General features: G+C 37.1%; 1 protein-coding gene across 2 annotated transcripts in view; it reads left to right on the forward strand.

Annotated features, from left to right (window-relative positions):
• The window catches only part of GRB14 (growth factor receptor bound protein 14), a 134,291-nt gene that overhangs the window by 96,349 nt on the left and 16,575 nt on the right, over positions 1-21,367 (forward strand). For both annotated transcript variants that reach the window (XM_003405824.4, XM_023542883.2), the window contains 3 exons: positions 12,961-13,082; positions 14,999-15,073; positions 18,329-18,466. In XM_003405824.4, coding sequence (XP_003405872.1) covers positions 12,961-13,082; positions 14,999-15,073; positions 18,329-18,466 — 335 coding nt within the window. The remainder of the gene's footprint in view (positions 1-12,960; positions 13,083-14,998; positions 15,074-18,328; positions 18,467-21,367) is intronic.

Below are 21,367 nucleotides of genomic sequence, written 5' to 3' on the forward strand. Positions count from 1 at the left end.
CCTTTAGCTGACCAAGGTACTTCTTAATGCCTCTGATTCTCATATGGCCATTAAAAACAGCAACAACAAACAGTTAAACCAGTTGTTGTCAAGTTGATTCTGATTCATAGTGATCATGTGTGTTGTAGACTAGAACTCTGTCATAGGGTTTTCAAGGCTGTGACCTTCTTGAAGCAGATCACCAGGCCTCTGGGTGGGTTCAGTCTGCCAGGTTTTGAGTTAGTAGTTGAACACTTAACCATTTGTGCCACCCAGGGCCTGTACATCCATTGTTGTTGTTGTCGTTAGGTGCCGTTGTGATGCTTGAGCTCATTGTTGCAGCCGCTGTGTCAGTCCACCTCTTTGAGGGTCTTCTTCTTTTCCGCTGACCCTGTACTCTGCCAGGTGTGATGTTCTTCTTCAGGGACTGATCCCTCCTGACAACACGTCCAAAGTATGTAAGACGCAGTCTCGCCATCCTTGCTTCTAAGGAGCACTCTGGTTGTACTTCCTCCAAGACAGATTTGTTTGTTCTTCTGGCTGTCCATGGTATATTCAATATTCTTCCCCAACACCACAATTCAAAGGCATCAGTTCTTCTTCGGCCTTCCTTATTCATTGGCCAGTTTTCACGTGTATATGATGGGATTGAAAATACCATGGCTTGGGTCAGGCGCACCTTAGTCTTCAAGGTGACATCTTTGCTCTTCAACACTTTAAAGGGGTCGTTTGCAGCAGATTTGCCCAATGCAATGTGTCTTTTGATTTCTTGACTGCTGCTTCCATGGCTGTTGATTGTGGATCCAAGTAAAATGAGATCCTCGACAACTTCAGTCTTTTCTCCGTTTATCATGTTGTTGCTCATTGGTCCAGTTGTGAGGATTTTTGTTTTCTTTATGTTGAGGTACAATCCATACTGAAGGCTGTGGACTTTGATCTTCATTAGTAAGTGCTTCAAGTCCTTTTCATTTTCAGCAAGCAAGGTTGTGTCATCTGCATAATGCAGGTTGTTAATGAGTCTTCCTCCCATCCTGACGCCCTGTTCTTCTTCATATAGTCCAGCCTCTCGAATTATTTGCTCAGCATACAGTTTGAATAGGTATGGTGAAAGAATACAATTCTGACACACACCTTTCCTGAATTTAAACCAATCAATATCCCCTTGTTCTGTCCAAACAACTGCCTCTTGATCTATGTAAAGGTTCCTCATGAGCACAATTAAATGTTCTGGAATTCCCATTCTTCACAATGTTATCCATAATTTGTTATGATCCACACAGTCGAATGCCTTTGCATAGTCAATAAGACACAGGTAAACATCCTTCTGGTATTATTTGCTTTCAGCCAGGATCCATCTGACATCAGCAGTGATATCCCTGGTTCCACATCCTCTTCTGAAACTGGCCTGAATTTCTGGCAGTTCCCTGCCAATATACTGTTGCAGCCGTTTTTGAATGATCTTCAGCAAAATTTTGCTTGCGTGTGATATTAGTGATATTGTTATATAATTTCCCCATTTGACTGGACCACTTTTCTTGGGAATAGGCATAAATGTGGATCTCTTCCAGTCAGTTGGCGGGGAAGCTGTCTTCCATATTTCTTGGCGTAGACAAGTGAGCACCTCCAGTGCTGCATCTGTTTGTTGAAACATCTCAATTGATATTCCATCAATTCCTGGAGCTTTGTTTTTCGCCAGTGCCTTCAGAGCAGCTTGGATTTCTTCCTTCACTACCATCGGTTCCTGATCATATGCCACCTCTTGAAATGGTTGACATCGACTAATTCTTTTTGGTATAATGACTCTGTGTATTCCTTCCATCTTCTTTTGATGCTTCCTGCGTTGTTTAATATTTTCCCCATAGAATCCTTCACTATTGCAACTCGAGGCTTGAATTTTTTCTTCAGTTCTTTCAGTGTGAGAAACGCCAAGCGTGTTCTTCCGTTTTGGTTTTCCATCTCCAGCTCTTTGCACATGTCATTATAATACTTTGTCTTCTTGAGCTGCCCTTTGAAATCTTCTGTTCAGTTCTTTTACTTCATGAATTCTTCCTTTTGCTTTAGCTGCTCGACGTTCGAGAGCAAGTTTCAGAGTCTCCTCTGATGTCCATCCTGATCTTTTCTTTCTTTCCTGTCTTTTCAGTGACCTCTTGCTTTCTTCATGGATGATGTTGTTTATGTCATTCCACAACTCGTCTCGTCTTCGGTCACTAGTGTTCAATGTGTCAAATCTCTTCTACAAATGGTCTCTAAATTCAGGTGGGATATACTCAAGGTCATATTTTGGCTCTCGTGGATTTGCTCTGATTTTCTTCAGTTTCGGCTTGAACTTGCATATGAGCGATTGATGGTCCGTTCCACAGCTGGCCCCTGGCCTTGCCTGGACTGATTATATTGAGCTTGTCCATCGTCTTTTTCCACAAATGTAGTCAATTTGATTTCTGTGTGTTCCATCTGGTGAGGTCTATGTGTATAGTTGCTGTTTATGTTGGTGAAAGAAGTTATTTGCACTGAAGAAGTCGTCGGTCTTGCAAAATTCTATCATTCGATCTCCGGTATTGTTTCTATCACCAAGGCCACATTTTCCAACTATCGATCCTTCTTTGTTTCCAACTTTTGCGTTCCAATCACCAGTAATTATCGATGCATCTTGTTTGCACGTTCGATCAATTTCAGACTGCAGCAGCTGATAAAAATTTTCTATTTCTTCATCTTTGGCCCTAGTGGTTGGTGCATAAATTTGAATAATAGTCGTATTAACTGCTCTTCCTTGCATGCCTGTGGATATTATCTTATCACCAACAGCGTTGTACTTCAGGATAGATTTTGAAACATTCTTTTCGATGATGAATGCAACACCATTCCTTTTCGAGTTGTCATTCCCAGCATAGTAGACTATATGATTGTCCGATTCAAAATGGCCAATACCAGTCCATTTCAGCTCACTAATGCCTAGGATATCGATGTTTATGTGTTCCATTTCATTTTTGATGATTTCCAATTTTCCTAGATTCATACTTCGTACATTCCAGGTTCCGATTATTTATGGATGTCTGCAGCTGTTTCTTCTCATTTTGAGTCACACCACATCAGCAAATGAAGGTCCTGGAAGCTTTACTCCATCCGTGTCATTAAGGTCGACTCTACTTTGAGGAGGCAGCTCTTCCCCAGTCATCTTCTGAGTGCCTTCCAACCTGGGGGGGCTCATATTCCAGCACTATATCAGACAATGTGTCTGTCAGTTTGTCGTTCTGTGTGGGCTTGTGTGTTGCTGTGATGCTGGCAGCTATGCCACCGGTATTCAGATAACTAGCAGGGTCACCCATGGAGGATAGATTTCAGCTGAGCTTCCAGACTAATACAGACTAGGAAGAAGGACCTGGCAGTCTACTTCTGGAAAGCATTAGCCAGTGAAACCTTGTGAAGAGCAGCGGAACATTGTACATCCATTAGGAAACTGCAAATCCCAGAAACAACAGAGTGGTGCAAGGGGCATGAGCATTGCTGGGGATGAATTGTGTCCTGGGAGCTGTTGCTCCAAAGTAAATGCTGTAGGTGGGTGTGGAAAACAAGCAAATTTTGGAAAAGAATTAGATGTAAGGCTGCTCAAAGCAACATTATTTGCAATATCAATTAACTAAAAAAGTAAAACCTAAAGATAATAAGGGGATGTTATAAATCATGGTATATCTGTAGGATGTAATGTTATACAGCTATTGATCAAATTTTTGAAATTCTTGCTTAGAACACTCTTATGGACAAATGTAAGATTGTAATGGTGATTGAATGAAAGCAGTATATAAACATATATAAAATGTTCCCTAAATGTTATGAAAAACATATGCACGTACACTCATACAGACTCAGAGAAAAAGACGAGAAGGGAGTTTTCTAAAATATTAAGTGCATATTCCTGGTTGGTAATTTTAAAGATGGTTGTAATTGTCTCTTATCTGTGATTTTCAGATTTCCTGTAATGGAAATGTATTTTTTTAATACACAGAAAAAAAAAAATTGTCAAAAACTTTTAGATGGACTTTTAAAGACTTACTTCAGATACCTTCCTGAAGCCAGAGGCTGGGCCCAGTGTCCATCTTCTGTTCTACCGTTAACATTCTCTGTGACTATCTTAATGGTGACTGTATTATTAAAATTTAACAGTAATTTTATGAGAGCTGGGAACCTGCATGTATATGGATCTTTGTGTCCCAAAATCTGGGAAAAATAAATGTTGAACTAAATTGCATTAAACTGTAAGGTATTTATATCCCATAATTTAAGGGACAAATTACAAGTGATACAGACATAGAAGGAAGAGACTCAGAAAAGAAGCTGCAGGAATCACACACCATTCCCAGACGGAAATTTACCCAGTGTAGTCCTTTTTTTTTTTTAAGTCCTTAATTGGTGCATTGTGTAACTCAGAATTTATAAAAACTGGCTCTAAGCTCTTCAGGTGATTATTCGTTTTGGAAATAATATATATGCAAACACTTTGTGGAAAAGTCAGGCTTTACATGAGTACATGTGATTTTTAAGTCTAAGTTTAGAGGAGGGCTGTTTCCATTTGCTGAAGAATGAGCTGCAAGGCCTCTGTAGCCATCAAGCTTAAGTATCAGGATTTTCCTGTTATTGCCCTTGGGGAGCTGAATCTGGTAGTGGCAATTTTCCAGGGGATCCTGCCTGTATTAAGTAGTTTCTTAAGTTAAGAAACCGTTTAGAAATTGAACCCTGTTTTGTTCTTTGCTTCTCCAGTTTTTGTTTTGCTTGGTCGGAGGCTGTTCATTTTATCTGAAAATAAGACTGACAAAATGTATGTAGTTTCTACCTAGCACAGAAAAGTACAAGGACCATTTGTCTTCTGGAGTTTCCTGTAACAAAGGTATACAAAGAATTGTTTTCTGGGTGAATTAGAGGTAAAAGCCACTTTTGTTTCTTCTCTTATCAAGTGATGAGAAGAGTGGGGACTCAGGTTTCTCTTTGAGCCCCACGCTCTACTTTCAGTAGATTCAGTGAAGAAATGAGGCAGGTCACAGGTGAACACTTTCCATTCCTGGAGGATTGAGGTTTTTAAAACGGCTTTGAAGTTAAATCAACAGTTTCAGAAGAAACTTCTCCCTTTATTCTTCCCCTTCTTTTATTTTAAGGAAAATGCTTCTGAAACTTAGAAAAAGAATTACAAGTAGTTATTATTTGGTAATATTTCATTCTATTAAGATAAGACCTCAGTGAACTATCAGAAACAAAAATGAAACCTAAAGCAATATGAAGCTTTTGTTTTTGTTTTTAAATAAAGCTTTCTTTTTGTTTTTGAAGCCTTTCCTTGCTTTTTTCTCCTTTTTGGTTAGGCTGCTTTGAAGTGATTTGAGAGGGATTCTTTTCTGTTTTTTTTTTTTTTTTTAACCTACAAATGAGTGGTATTTGACATTTATAAATCAGTTTCCAGGAGCTAAAAAATAATTTTTAAATAGATTTGAATTTGTGAAGTTTTAATGTATTTAATATAGTATTTTAGATAAATGTATGAATTTATTTATATAATGCCTTTAAAATAATCGTGATGGATTTATATGAAAACTGCCTAAGATCGTTTGTCAAATGGTAACTCAAAGAGCCCCTGGTTATAGAATGGATATGCTTCCTTTTGCTACTATAGTTATATGAGTTATTTAGAAGGATTATTTAATTGGTTAAAATCTATTGGTTTTAGAAAAGAACTAAAGAAGAATCAAGAAAAAGCTTATTGGATATCATTGGGGCTAATGTTTCATTTTAATTTGGTTTATTTTGTTTTTCCTTTGTCTTCACATCTCAGTGATTATATTTCATGGCTGGACCGAGGCAAGAACAAGTTGGCCTACAGCAGTGTTCCATCTTCCCCTTAAGTGTTTTTCTTTTCCTCTCCAAATAGTTCATCTAGGCATCTTGTATCTTCATGTTTATCTTTCTCCCTGTTGAGGCCTTTATTTAGTTATAGATAACTGCGTTTAAAAAAAAAAAAAAAAAAGCCAGCATTCCGTAAGATGTCACGCCATATTTTTAGCAACTAACATGCTCATCCATGTAACGCGTGGCATAGCACTCTTATGAGACTAGTGCGAGGGCTGTGCAATTGACACAAAACTTACAATATGTGCATTATTTGTGTAAAAATACAGTAATTGATAATCAATTATGCCTCCAAGTTATTTGAGTTATCGTAGCATCAGCTGTATAAAATAATAAGACTTTGTTGAGGGAAAGTTGAGTGCATTCAAATTGGCCTGATATAAAAAAAAAAAAAATTTAGGCCTGATATATAACTTTAAAAAGAATATCTGATATAATTTTGAAAAAAAATATAGATTCTATTATAAGGAAGCTCTGTCTCTATCACTCTACCAGACACATGGTAAAGAAAGAGTAGTTGCATTTGATGCTCCAGAATTTCATTTCTTTGCCTTCTCTGTATGATGTCTGAATTTTCAATAGAACAGTGCCAGAAATCTTTGAAGGAATGGAAAGTCTGCCTTTTATTTTCTCACATACACTCTAGTTTTTGCTAGCCATATTTGAAGACATTTTTCTTCTTAAGATTACCCTAATATTTTCCTGATCACTACTGATTTCATTATTTAAACATTTGGTATTACAGTTCCGTGAAATTTTCTGCAGATATTTTATCTTTCCTTTCTTGATCTGTGTTCTGCCCTTTGTTTGCAGGTAGGCAATAAAACCCGTACTAGCCTGCTGCTTCTCTGGTGACCACACATATTAAACCATTGCATACACTACGCTAGTTCTTCTTTCTTAGTGCATTTGTCATAGTTCAAATGCACCTTGGTTTTTACACTTTTTTTTTACTTCCTTCTTTTTTTCACACAGTTCAATTTCAAATGATTTATGTTACTTTCATGGGAGGGTAAAATTGATATAATTTGAAATATTGCCAATTATTTTATTTTCTGTTTCACGCAAGCTGTGTTGTTTATTTTCAGTTAATTTGAAATATTTATTGAACACATTTAAAAAAAATGTGAAGCAATTGAAACATGAGAACTACATGGACAGGAGAGAATAGGTTTTGTCTGATACAGAAAAAATGAGCAGGATATAAATAAACCCAGCAGAGGAGGCACCTTGCTGGTGGGAACTCCCTGGACGGCAGAGAGGTCATGCTGTGCAGAGGAAAAAACATGAACTTTGGGGATGGATGCGTGGCTGCCCTTCAAATCCTGGGCAGGTTGTTGTTGTCATGTGCTGTCGAGTTGGTTCCGAGTCGTAACGACCCTATGTGCAACAGAACAAAACAATGTTGGTCCTGCATCATCCTCATGATAGCTGCTATGTTTGAGCCCATTGTTGCAGACACGGTGTCAGTCCATCTCGTTGAGAGTCCTCTTTTTCGCTGCCTGTCTACTTTACCAAGCATGATGTCGTTCTCCTGGGCCTGGTCTCTCCTCATAACATGTCCAAAGTATGTGAGATGAAGTCTTACCATTCTTGCTTCTAAGGAGCGTTCTGGCTGTACTTCCTCCGAGACAGATTTGTTTGTTCTTCTGGCAATGCATGCTACTAGTCAATAATCTTTGCCAACACTATAATTCAAATGCATCAATTCTTTGGTCTTCCTTATTCATTGTCCAGCTTTTGCATGCATATGAGTTGATTGGAAATACCATGGCTTGGGACAGGCGCCAACTTAGTCCTGAAAGTGACATCTTTGCTTTTTAACACTTTAAAGAGGTCTTTTGCAGCAGATTTGGCCAACACAACATGTCATCTGATTTCTTACTGCTGATTCCATGGTAAAATGAAATCCTTAACAACTTTCAGTATTTTTCTTCATTTATCATAATGTTGCTTTTTGGTCTAGTTGTGAGGATTTTTGTTTTCTTTATGTTAGCAGGTTAGCTATTCTGAACTTACAATATCATTAGCTGTCAAATAAGTATTGTATTTATTTCCTAAGACTGCTGTAATAAATTACCTCAAACTTGGTGGCTTAAAACAATAAATTTATTCATTCAGTTCTGGAGGCCAGAAGTCCAAAATTAGTTTCACTGGGCAGAAATCAAGGTGTCGTCAGGGCTGCACTCTCTCTGAGGCTCTAGAGGAGAATATGGTCCTTGGTTTTTCCAGTTTCTGGAGGCTGTCAGCTTTCCTGGACTTGTGGCCGCATCACTCAATCTCTGCCGCTGTGGTCATATTGCCTTTTCCAATCTCTTATAAGGACACTTGTGATCGCATTTAAGGCCCACCTGGGAAATCCAGGAGCTTCTCAAGAGCCTTAACTTAATCGCATGTGTAAAGTCTTTGCCATAGAAGGTAACATTTACAGGTTCCAGGGATTAGGACCTGATATCTTTGGGGGCACCATCTAGTCTATTACAGATATTGTAAGAATTAAATGCAATAATGAGAAAGTCTCAGATTGGGACATGCAGAGATATAACTTCCTTTGTTTCTGTAACTTTATTTCTATCACTTCTGACACTTAGTGTCCTGCGTACTTACTTAACAGCAGACCATTTTGTCTTCCATTACTTGTTTGCTTTCTGGATTTTTCTCAGCCTTATTGGGGTAAATAATCAATTCAGTTTCTCTAGGTGAGTTAAATTGAGTTTTTAAATCTTCTCAGTTGAAGATCCAGATCTCCCTTCATTCCTCCAGCACTCTGGTGTGGCATCTATGTCCCAAGAGGAGTATTCATCCAACTCATGTCCAATTCTTCTCTTCACGTTATGGAAACTCTTACTCCTCTGCAAGCTCATTGCCTGTACAAGCTCACGAGCCCCTTCATTGCCTGTACAGCTCACAGGCCCCTTCAGCTCATGGTCTTCTCTTAGCCCTTCCGTACTCCTTTTGGAGAATTAGTACCGCAGTGCTCGTTCCCCATTCTGGGGTGCTATGGATTCATCTGCTCGACATTATACTCAATTATTGCTTCTCCACCATGTTGGGTGCAGGGCTTTTATTTGAGGTTGGAGGTTTCCTAAGGCTACACTCTGGTATGAGCTGTACACTCCCCCTTAAACTGATCTGAGTTTTTATTATTATTATTATTTTATTGTCAACTCCCCATCCTGAAGAAGTTCTAGTTGTGGAAGTGGACAGGATATGAGGCACTTGGAACCTGCACCATCTACTTACTACCTAGCTCCCTCTCATTCTCCAAATCCATTCTCCCTCTAGCCCCTTAACTCTAGCTTCTTCCCTAGAGTACAGGGCTGGGTCCCTGTATCAGGCAATGAAGGGTTGGCTAGGCATGATTTAAAAGCCAACAATATACCTCTCTGTCATTTTTTCTTTTTCTCTCTATAATGCATCTTGAGGGCAGAGCATACATGGTGTACTTAGAGGTAAACCCAGCCATCGAGTAGAGGAGAGGAAATGGGTACAAAGAGACAGGTTGGCAAAACAGACGCACACTTTGGTTAATATCTTGAATTTTTTCCGCTGCGGTTGCCAAAGATATAGATACAGTGCTTAGCACGTAGTGGGTTTAGTAATGTGTACTTATGTTTCAGAAGCTTGAAAACACCACTTGGGTTTATGAGAGAAGTAGGCAAAGGTAAGGATAAAAAGATTGTTAGGGATGCAACTTTCCACTCAACATCTCCGTTTTCACTGGATCTCCCCCATCTAGTGCCTCTTACAGACTTCTTACATCATTAATGGCAGCTCAATCCTTCCAAGCGCTTAGGCCAAGAATCTTGGTGTCTTCCTTGGTTCCTCTCTCTTTTTTACTCTATATTCACTTTATCAGCAAATCCTATTGGCTCTGCCTTAAAAATACAGCCAAAATCTGTTTCTGTCTTAGTATGTCTACTGCTACCAGTCTAATCCCAGCCTCCCCATCTCTCCCCTAGGTAATTGCAATAGTGCAATAAATGGTTTCCATGCTTTCACTCCAGACTTTTAAAATCATTTCTCTACTCAACAGCCAGTATGATTAAATAAAAACATAAAGCAATTCATGTCGTTCTCTGCTTAAAATGACTTTTCATCTACCTTGCTGTGGACTGCAGGACATCATATAACCCCTCAGCTGATCGCCATAACTTCTCTAACCACTTCTTCTGGTCCTCTCTGGTTTGTTTACTCAGCTTTGGTCACATTGATATCCGTGCTATACTTCAAACATACTAGGCTGGCTCTTGACTCAAGAGCTTTGTCTTTGCTCTTTTGTTAGGTATCTGCTTGGCTCATACCCTCTTCTCCTTTGGGTCTTTGTTCATATGTTACCTTCTCAATGAGGCCTTCTGTGGCAGACTATTGAAAATAGATTTATTTTCCTAATGCTCTCAGTACTCTCTCCTTTTTCCCTGCTTTAATTTTTCTCTGTTAGTGTTTCTTACCACTTTTTAAGGTTTACACTTTATTTATTCCCTGAGTCTTCCCATCAGAATGTAAGTTCCATGAGGGCAGTATGTTTTGACTATGTTGCCCACTACAAAATTCCCAGCCCCTAGATGAGTGTCAAGAATGCCTGAGTGGCACAGATAGTTAAGTGCTCGACTACTAGCCGAAAGGTTGGCAGTTTGAACCCACCCAACAGTGCCACAGAAGACAGAGCTGATGATCTGCTTCTAAAAGGTCACAGCCTTGAAAATCCTATGGAGCAGTTCTGCTCTGCCACATGGAGCTGCCATGAGTTGGAATCCAGTCAAAGGCAGTTAACAACAACAGATGAGTGCCTGGTGTATTGTAGGCCTTCTATAAATATTTCTTTAATGGGTGGATGAATGAATAAATTATAACTGTCAGACTATATGTTTGGATTTATCTCATAACAAGTAGGAAGTAGACAAGCTTTTGAGCAGAGGTTATATTGATATAAATGTTTTAGATTTGCTATGCTATCAGTGTCCAGGTTGGAAGAACGAGTAACTAGAGGTTTGAAGATTAGTTAAGAGGCTGTATGAGGAAAGGTAAATATCTAAATTGCGTGGTGGCAATGGGAAGTGGGCTTGTTGGTTGTGTGAGAGACAGAGGAAGAATCACTCAGATCTGGGGAGAGTTTGGACTTGGAGCAGAAGTAGAAAAAGAGGGAAAGGTGAGTTTTAATTCTATATTTGTTTGAGAGAATGTGGTAAAAGTGACTAACAGTAACAGAGACAGGAAATTTTAGGAAGAAGAATTCTGAAGGCGAAAGAAAGGTGCGATTGGACTAGAACTTGAGTGAAAACAAGTGCAGCTGGAGATTTCACTTCAAGGACCTGTGATGACTTAAGACAGGAGAGTGAATTAGTTTAGAGAGGAAAAAAAAAGAGTTGAGCCAAGGACTGAGTCTGACTAGGGAGAAGGAGCTAGGGGAGACAGTTATTGAGACTAAAAAGGAGCAATCTGAGTTAGGAATAGAACCCTGAGTGTTGATATACACTTAGCTCAAACTCATCCGTATTCAGTGAGCACTCTCAGAAGGACTTCCTTTCAGGTGAATAAGCTTCTATTTAAGTATGACTTTACTTTCAAGGGTTTGAGTATTGTAGGTCACCGATCCCTACTAAATATTGAGTTTCTGAGACACAGATACTTTTCAGAGAGGTCCTAGAAGCATCTAAAAAAGCAGAGAATTTCTGTATTCCTAAAAATGGCAGATGTCTGTATTCCTTATTTGGCTCTTGTCGGTTTCCTGATATGCATTAGTAATCTGACATTTTTTTTAACTTTTATTGAAGCATAATATACATTGAAAAATGTGAACAAACCCTATATGGACAACTTGATGAAATCTCAGATATTGCATACGTCTGAACAACCAACAACCAGATGAAGAAGCAGAACATTGCTCACATTCCAGTGCTCTCCCTTATGCCCCCGCTCACCCACTCTTCCTGTTATCCTGATTTCTAACACCAGGGACTAATGTTGCCTGCTTCTGCCTTGTATAAATGGAATCATATAATGTATACCCTTTGTGTCTGACTTTTTTCATTTAGTATTATGTTTGTGAAATTCATCCATTTTGTTGTAGTAAATAATTACACTGTGTGACTGTTATGCTAATTATTCATTCTTAAGATACGCAATTGGGAAATTTCCAGTTTGGGACTATTATAAATAGTATTGCTATGACCATCACAACTTCTTATTAAAATATGAATTTTGCATATTATGTTCACATCTCTAAAGTTGCTGTTGCTTACTTCTCTTAACAAACGTTCCTACTAAGTGCTTTCCCACCCTACCTAATTATTTTCATTGTTAATACTAAATATATTTGCCTTAGTATTAGTTTTGAAAGTATAAAGTGCCACAAGAAATTAGGCTTCTTAAAAATTTATATCTGCGTGTCTTAAAAACCTTTTAACATCTATTTTCATTTTTCTCAGTCATCCAGATTCTGTATCTTAAATGCGTATTGAACCTGTGAAAATTTTCCATATCTATTGGGGTGACCTCTTCCATCTTAAAGTCTTTTTTTAGCTTTGGCAACATGAGAAGATGTATAGAAAAAATAGCTCCCATATTCTTAATGCAGATTTGTTATCAAACTTGTAATTTACTAAACAATAAAAGGAGACTAACAATTAGCAAAGGAGCACTAGTGGCTCAATGGTTAAGTGCTTGGCTGCTAACAGAAAGGCAGGTGGTTCAAAACTACCCAGCGGCTTGGCAGGATAAAAACGTGGCTATCTCCTCCCATAAAGAGTACAGCCTAGAAAACCCTATGGGGCAGTTCTACCCTGTCACATGGTGTCGCTATCAGTTGAAATCCACTCATTGGCACCCAACAACAACAATTAGCAAAAAGTGCATTGTGATATTTTATATCCCTCTCGTTTTCCAGATTATAATCTGCTTGTTATAAAAATCAACATTACTAATTCAAAATTGATGAGACATTTCATCAGTTTGCTATTTCAGAATTGAGTTGCTCTTGCTACATTAAATAAGGATACGTGCATATTTTTATGTGTCTATGAATGTATGTGTAAATATATACACGCACACACACATATATCTATCTACAGCATATTCATTAAACATTCTTTACAGAAAGAACGATAGAAGACCACGAACTGGTGATTGAAGTGCTGTCCAACTGGGGAATGGAAGAAGAGAATAAGCTATACTTTAGAAAAAATTATGCCAAATATGAATTCTTTAAAAACCCAGTGGTAAGTGAAATATCCATTAATAATTATAGAAAAAAATCAGTTACATTCCTTTAATTTTATGCTAAGAAGAGAGTCACTATAAATGAAATATAATTCTCTGTTTGTAGATAAAAATCTGGTCATTTTAAATTGTAGTCACATTTCTTCTTACTCTAACAATGATTAGTCAGCATTGTACTGAGAAGTTCAAATACACAGGAGAAATATTTTTAACCATGCTGACAAAAATCTGAATTAAGAGTGATTTGGAAAAATTATTTTATTAAAAAATACTTGGAAACCTAGTTGGGGTAACCATTGCTTCTTTTGCTTTTGTTTTAGAAAAAAACAACATATATTTTGATTCGGGAAATAAATTATGACATATGTCCTCAAGTTACAAAAATGTTATACTTTAATGTTTTTCACAGAATTTAGGAAACTTAAATAAGAAACTTTCTAAAGTACAAACAGATGGAAAATTGTTGGTAGAACTGTAACTTAGCCAGAAATTTAAGATTGACATGAAGCTTGCTGTTCCGAATTATTTTGTTTTCACTGCAGTAATTACTGAGCAAAGTAGAAATAAGGACCAGTGCATTATCTGGTAAATATTACTTTCATTGTAGTTCTCTTTAAAAGAAAATAAATGTATGTCACATTCTAATAAAGACTAAGAATCTGGAGAAGTTGGAATAGCCTCTGGGCTCATTATTTTAAATTGTCTTTGTCTCTGCAGCTGTAGCATAGTTTTGCACTAAGTTTTGGATAATTGGATTGAAATGATCCTTTATGAAAAATAAGTGATACACACCATAATAGAATATTTTCAAACCCTGAAAGACCTCTTACACTCTATTTTAAACTTATTAATAGGAGCGTAATGGGATGAGCTTTGACGAAGAAAATAAGAGTTCTAATAAAAATTAAATAGAATTCAAATTTGAAGGGAAAGTTTTCTTATTGTGAATCTTTATTAAAAGCAATAAGTTAAAAGTCACGTTGAAAAAAAATATACTTTAGTGCTTGTTTTTGTTTTAAACAAGGCCAGGCATTCATTGTATAGGCCTGGAGCAGTCGTTCTCAACTGGGGGGGATTTGGCAATACCTCGAGACATTTTTGGTTATTACCACTGGGGGTGGTGTTAGTGGGTAGAAGCCAGAGATGTTGCTAAACATCTTACAGTGCACAGGGCAGCTCCCCACCACAAGGAATTATCAGACCAAAATGTCAATAAAACTGCTATTGAAAAACCCTGTCCTAGAGAAAGTATAGTAGAATGTGGTTTCCCAGATTTCTCTGGCCCTAAAAATTACCTGGGAGAAGGAAAGGAGTATTTGTTAAAAACACAGAATCCAGAACCTACCCAGACCTACTGAATCATAAACTCTAGGAAGGGACCTGGGAATTTCTATGTTAAACAACTACCCTGGGTAATTTTTATGATTAAATAAGTTTAGAAAACGGTAGGTAGAAAGGACTGGACTTTTAGCTCCCTGGCCCTAGTTTAAGTCCTTGCTCCTGTACTTTGTGGTTTGTGACCTTGGGCATACTCACTATTTCTCTGAGCCTTGATTTCATAAGATTGGGCCAATAGTCCTTCAGTACTTTATGGAGTGGTTGCAGGATTCAGGGACAAAATGTGAGAGCAAGTACATTGCCAACTTTAGGGCAGTATTTGGGAACTCAGGGTAGGTGGAATAGCATCATCTGGGGTGTTGTTAATTCTTGGGTCCTAATCCAGAGCTTCTCATTAAGATACCTTCTCGTAAGAGTCCAGGGGCTTACATTTTCAAAAGCACTTTGGGTAAATTTTAGGAATACTGGTTTAAACACGTTGGATTAAAAAATGTTTGCTTTTCACTACTTTATTGGTTATAATCATACCATTTCTAGCATAAGTTTTGGAATAACTTAACCTGCATCTTTTTGTCAGTATTTTTTTCCAGAGCATATGGTGTCTTTTGCAACTGAAACCAATGGTGAAATATCCCCCACACAGATTTTGCAGGTATAATATATTTTTATTCAATATGTAGAACATACTAAAGGGAAGCTTTGAAATCTTTATTTATATATGCCCAGATTCTGAAATGTTATGCCTCGAATGTTTTTTTTTTTTTCTTTTCTGGAGGTAAAACTAAAAAGAAAAGGAAAAAAAAAAAAAAAAAACCTGAGAGTAAAGAATGCCCCAAATCAATAAACCCAACCTAACAATATTCTTCTTCTTAGTTTTGGCCAATTGTCTAAGGATTATAAACATTTTAAAAATGTATCTTAAAGGAAATTTGTAGAGCTTTGCTCTCTGATGTATCCCTGGTGGTGCAGCGGTTAAGAGCTCAGCTGCTAACTGAAAGATCAGCAGTTCAAATCTACCTGTTCCGAAATCCTATGGGACAGTTCTACTCTGTCGTATAGGGTTGCTATTAGTCAGAATTGATTCAACAGCAACAGGTTTGGTTTTGGTCGCTCTGTGATATGTTTATAGATTTGTGTTCATCTTTTGAAAAATCAGAGTTCCCAGTAAAATTGCAGACATTTTTCTAATTGTTATCTAGTGTTTGCTTCTATATTAACCCCCTAAGTCCTATTTGTGACACTATTTATCAATTAAATTAGAGGAGAAAAGGATATAATAAAATAGTTATCTAATTAGTTTTAGTTTCACTTAAAATTTGTAAGAACTCTGATAAAAATACTTGCATAGAATTATGAAATCTTAGCTGAATTAAGAATACTAGTTATCTGATTATGCCATGGAGCGCTGATGGCTCAGTGGTTAAGAGCTTGGCTGCTAACCAACCAGCTGCTCCTTGGAAACCCTATGAGGCAGTTCTCCTCAGTCCTATGGGGTCACTGTGAGTCAAAATCAACTCGACAGCAACAGGTTTTAATTATGTCATCATTACATCATCATCATCTTAGTTTTGTATCAGTTGAGTTCATTTCTTCCATACTGGCATTGGATTGAGGTAGTCATTTTCTAAGAAATTTTCATTACAATAAGAAAATGACTTCAGCTATTTTATTTTACTTTTGATAGATGAGTCAATTTCACATCAAAAGATCTGTGGTGGTTGTTAATAAGCTAATGTTAAGCAATGCCTTTATAACAGTTGGTGTTTGAACTAAGCCCTGGGCATTTCCAAACCCATTCAACGTTCTCTGATCTTTAATGAAGAAAACTTAATATTTCTGCTGTAGCTATGACTTTCAAAATATTGGGTAGGCATATCTATCACAGACTTGTTTTTAATGAGCTTTTTTAATAGGTTATATTTAATTTTAGCATATCAGAATATTTTATATGTGTGATTAGTCTCAAGAGATTTTTCTGAAAACTGCTGCGTTTTCAGAGGGAATGCCCCAGCAGAATATTAGGGGAGGCGGCGGTGGTAGCAGTGCCCAGACCGCCCATATTTCAGCCCTCTGAACACTTCACCACTGTGTTACGTCGGGGTGGTGGGTTGGAGTGTCCTTCCTCCTCATCTGAGTTCTCCTATAATATACTGATATTACTTTTATGTTAAATTATAAAAAACAAGAAAAATCATGGGCTTTGGAAACAGATAGTCCTGCATATGCCCCTGACCTCTTCTCTCCACTGAGGCAATGTTTTCACTTTTTAAAAGGTTTCCCTTCTTTCTAGTGTGACCTCTCTGACTTTCTTTTTAAAATTTAATTGGTTTGATTTAATAACTTGGAAAGCACTCAAACTAAAAAAACCTACCGGCCTGTTTTGCATGTCAATTAATTAATATCTGTGGATCATTAAAATAAAAAAAATTTTAGTAATTTTCTAAAAAAAAAAAGTATATATCTACTACCAGCATTTCCCAGAGTAGCTTTTAAAATGTTATATTGTTTTAGCTAATAATTTCTCTTACTTTCAGTTTTTCCATTTTGCATTTGTTTATTCATAGGGGTTTCTGTTCTCTTCTTTTAATGAGACACTAATGCATTTCCACCATCTCATTAAAGATACTGAGCATAGCCACTCAGATAGAGCTATTCCTTTTCATTCTCATTTTCCTACCAGCACATGCCCACTGTCTCAGTTCATTACTGTTTAACAAACTATTCCAGAACTTAATGGCTTAAAATACCGACTCACATTCTGCCAACAATTTTGTGGATCAGGAATTCAGGAAGGATTTTGCTGGGCAGGTAAGCTCTAATGCACATGGATTCAATGGCTGTGGATGGAGGATCTCCTTCCAAGATGGCTTTTTCACTACACATCTGCTGTCTCGTAGCTCCTCAGGCACTCTCTCTCTCTCTCTCTCTCCCCCTCTCCCTCTGGTGTTTCATCCTCCAGGGCATTTCCAGTTGGCTTGAACTTCTACCACATGGTAGTCTGGGTAGTCACATTTCTTACATGACAGCTGGCTTCCAGGAGATAAGAAGTGGAAGCCACCAGGCTGTTCATGGGTTATGCCTAGAACTAAAAACCAAACCAAACCTGTTGCTGTCGAGTCGATTCCACTCATAGCGACCCTATAGGACAGAGTAGAATTGTTCCATAGGGTTTCCAAGGAGCACCTGGTAGATTTGAACTGCTGACCTTTTGGTTAGCAGCTGTAGCTCTTAACCACTATGCCGCCAGGGTATCCTTTTAATTCCACCATATTCTTTTAGAGCAGTCACAAGCCTTGCCTAGTTTCAAGTGGGTGGAGAAACAGATTCCACCTCTTGATGATTCAGTGGCAAGGTCACATTGCAAAAGAGCCTGTGGGATGGAAGATACTATCGCAGTTCTCTTTGGAAAATACACCTTGCCTTATCTCCCCACAAACTAGAACCATAGAAGGCAAAGAAGAGATTGTTTGCTTTACCTTCATCAAGGTGGTGTACTTGGCTTAACTTACTGCTGAACACAATTGTGGCTTTAGTTATCCCATAATGAACTTGATAGGTAGACCTGCAATCTTTGGGGAAATCATGGAAAAGGATGAGAAATATCAGATCTTAACTCGATAGATGAATTCTTTTTGAAGGATGTTCAAATTGCTTATAATTTTCATTGTCTAAGCACTGATTACTTAGAAAGTATATTTTGTAAACATACTTTCATCTGGAACTTGCCTCAGGTTTTCAAAAGTTTCTCTGATTTATTTTCTGTTTTGTGTATATTGTCATTTCTGAAATGGTCTAAGTAGTGTCGATGCTGTGTGAGTTTACATGATCATATTTGAAATGTTAACTTTATAAGGTGATGATCTCCTTCATTTAATAACAGTATCAAAATATCTAATTTTTCTTCCAGATGTTTTTGAGTTCAAGCACATACCCTGAAATCCATGGCTTTTTACATGCAAAAGAACAGGGAAAGAAGTCCTGGAAAAAGATTTACTTCCTTCTAAGAAGATCTGGTTTATATTTTTCTACTAAAGGGACATCAAAGGTAAGTTGATATGTCAGTGATGTGTCTCGAATGACATAAAATCAAACGGGTTTTACCCTGTCATATTTGAAATTTGATTATTTGATGTCAAGAGTTGGTAATTTTTTTTGGAATCCAAACAGTTACATAATCTGTTTCAAACCTAACTATTCAGCGTTATTTCCCACTAGTTTCAACATGCATTCTTTGATGAAATTTGAATGCTCTTATTACCTACCACAGGCACCACTCATTTCTTTTCCACTCTAAATTCACCTCCTTTTTCTTTATCCTAGACCTGCAAATCTCTGAGGCCAAATATACTTCTTACTTTTTCTTTTTACCCAGGTCATACTGCTAGACTTGACTATATCTGAACTTCTCTTGATGTTGATGCAGTAAATAGCATCCAACTGAGTCCTTAATTGTTCTTTACTTCTTTTTTGTGTTTATTTTCTTACCTAGATTGTAAATTCCTACAAGAAGTTACATTATGATTAGGGATGAATGTATCTGTGTATATACACCTACAAATGCAGTTACATAAATATACATATGCAGATGTACGTATTAAAAAAAAAAAAAAAAAACTAAACCTGTTGCCATTGAGTCTATGACTCATAGCGACCCTTTAGGATAGAGTAGAACTGCCCCATAGGTTTTCCAAGGAGCAGCTTTTGGATTTGAACTGCCAACCTTTTGGTTGACAGCCAAGCTCTTAACCACGGTGCCACCAGGGCTCTGATGTACGTGTACATATATATAATTATATAAATACACATGTAGTTTATATTTCTATATAATCTGGTCTATATGTAGACTATGCCATGTAGTGTAGACTTTTCATGCAGTGGAGTGATACCTTCCAAGTAAAAATACTTCTGAGAGTTTTCATGAGAGGTTATTTTATTTTAATTCTATTTTCATATACATGTAGTCTTCAGCTTATAACATATTCAAGTTATGATGAACCGACCTTACAACTGGCTTTCTTTTTTTTTTGTACATCTTATCGTTAGTAATACATGCTGTATTGCAGCATGTAGTTTGCTGATGCTTTTTATTCTTTGTAAGTTTCTATGTAATGTTTCCAACCCCCAAAGACAAATAAAGATTGGATTTATAAAGATATTGATGATAAAAGGCAATAATAATGAAAACTAAAAAAGAGAGAGAGAGATTTATGTCAGAACTGATTTATGATGGAGTCATTGAAACACAACCCTGTTGTAAGTCGGGGACTACCTGTATCTACTTTTGCTGGTGACATTGTTGCTTCCTTATAGATAATCTGTCATTCCTCTCTCTCTCTCTTTTTTTTCCTTCAAATATTTGCATAACTCTTGGTGTTCAGTAGTTTCCCTACCATATTTCTAGGTCTGTTGAAGCATGTAGTCTGCTAAATCTTACTTGATTCTCAGCATATACTTTCAATCTTTGAACTCATAATTTTCTGCTACACTGGAAATGTTCATCTGTTATTTATTTATTCTCCTTTCTCATTATTTGATCCTTCACATTTTCAGTAGCATTTTCTCTCTGTATTCCATAGTTCTTAATTTTTCTTTCATGTTTTCCATCTTTTTATGTCTTCGTGCTGCATTCTGAGTGCTTTATTTCCATATTCCAATGTTAATTTCCTTTTCAGCTGAACCAATTGTAGTTTTCAATAGGTATGTTCAGTTTTTCCCCCATGATTATATATTTTACTTCTCAGATGTCCAGTTGATTCTTTTCCATTTCTTTCCATTTTTAATAGCATTTTATTCTCAATCCAAATATATTATTCCCTGATTTATTTTTTTGAGTATTCTAAACATACTTTATAAAACTGTTTTTTAGTTTGCCATATTATTTCTTCACCCTAGTTTTGATTATTGGCTAAGCCCGTAGGCTCTTAGGGTGATATTTTCTTATCTGATTTGTGATTTTTGCTGAGCATGAGTTTACTTATCCAAGATAGTCCTCTTTGTTGTATTATTTTGCAGTTATCTCAGACTTTCTGGGTTGCAAAACTCCAGTCCTGGATTCACTATGGAACCTAGATTTTAAGAAATTATTTGAGTAGCTTTAATTTTAACTCTGCATTTCAAAAATATTTCAAAGTAACTGTTAATTTTTTTACACTATTTTCATTTTTTCCTTGAGTTCAAAAGCTTGAGTTAGGCCTTTGAACAATGGGTGGTAAGCAGGTAGATTGAAACAAGAGGAGAAATTATTTCCAATGGAAGAAGGGCATGACCAAAACACAGAGAACTTTTTGGAAGAGAAAATTACTTTTTAAAGTAATTTGTATGTATTTTGCTTTAGGAGGCCATTTAAATTTTTCCAGCAAGTAAGTGAAATGATTAAAAGAATGTTTTAAGAAGGTAGTCTAGCCATAAATCCAAACCAAATCCACTGCCCTTGAGTCAGTTCTGACTCATAGTGACCCTGTGTCTGGGAGAACTTAAAAAATCAAGGTGAGAACGAGGGAGAAAGAGAGTGAGAGGGAAGGAGCAAGGGAGGCAGGATGGCAGGGTGAGAGACAAGATAGAGGAGAGAGAGAGATAGGGTGCTAATTAAATGATAATTTCAGTAACCCAGGTCAGACGTGATGGTGACCTAATTTAGGATAAGAAGTGGAGGGAGAAGAAAGGGATGGATACTAGAGTAAATGTCATATGGCCAGGTTTTGGTGACTGATTTGGTATAAAAGAAGAGGACATAGTCAAACATGTTCTTAGAGAAAGAAAGGAATAGAAAATGCTGTAGTAGAATACACAGGAATAGATTTTCTCGAAGGTTATGAAGAAGAAAGATAATGGTCTTAGTTGTAGATATATTGGGATGAATGTGAAATACCCAAAGGGAAATGCCTAGAACATAGCTAATAATGAAAACCAGATATTTGGGCAATGGTCCAGCCAGGAATATGGAGCT

The sequence above is a fragment of the Loxodonta africana genome, chromosome 6 (assembly GCF_030014295.1).
Source record: "Loxodonta africana isolate mLoxAfr1 chromosome 6, mLoxAfr1.hap2, whole genome shotgun sequence".
NCBI classification, from domain to species: Eukaryota; Metazoa; Chordata; class Mammalia; order Proboscidea; family Elephantidae; genus Loxodonta; species Loxodonta africana.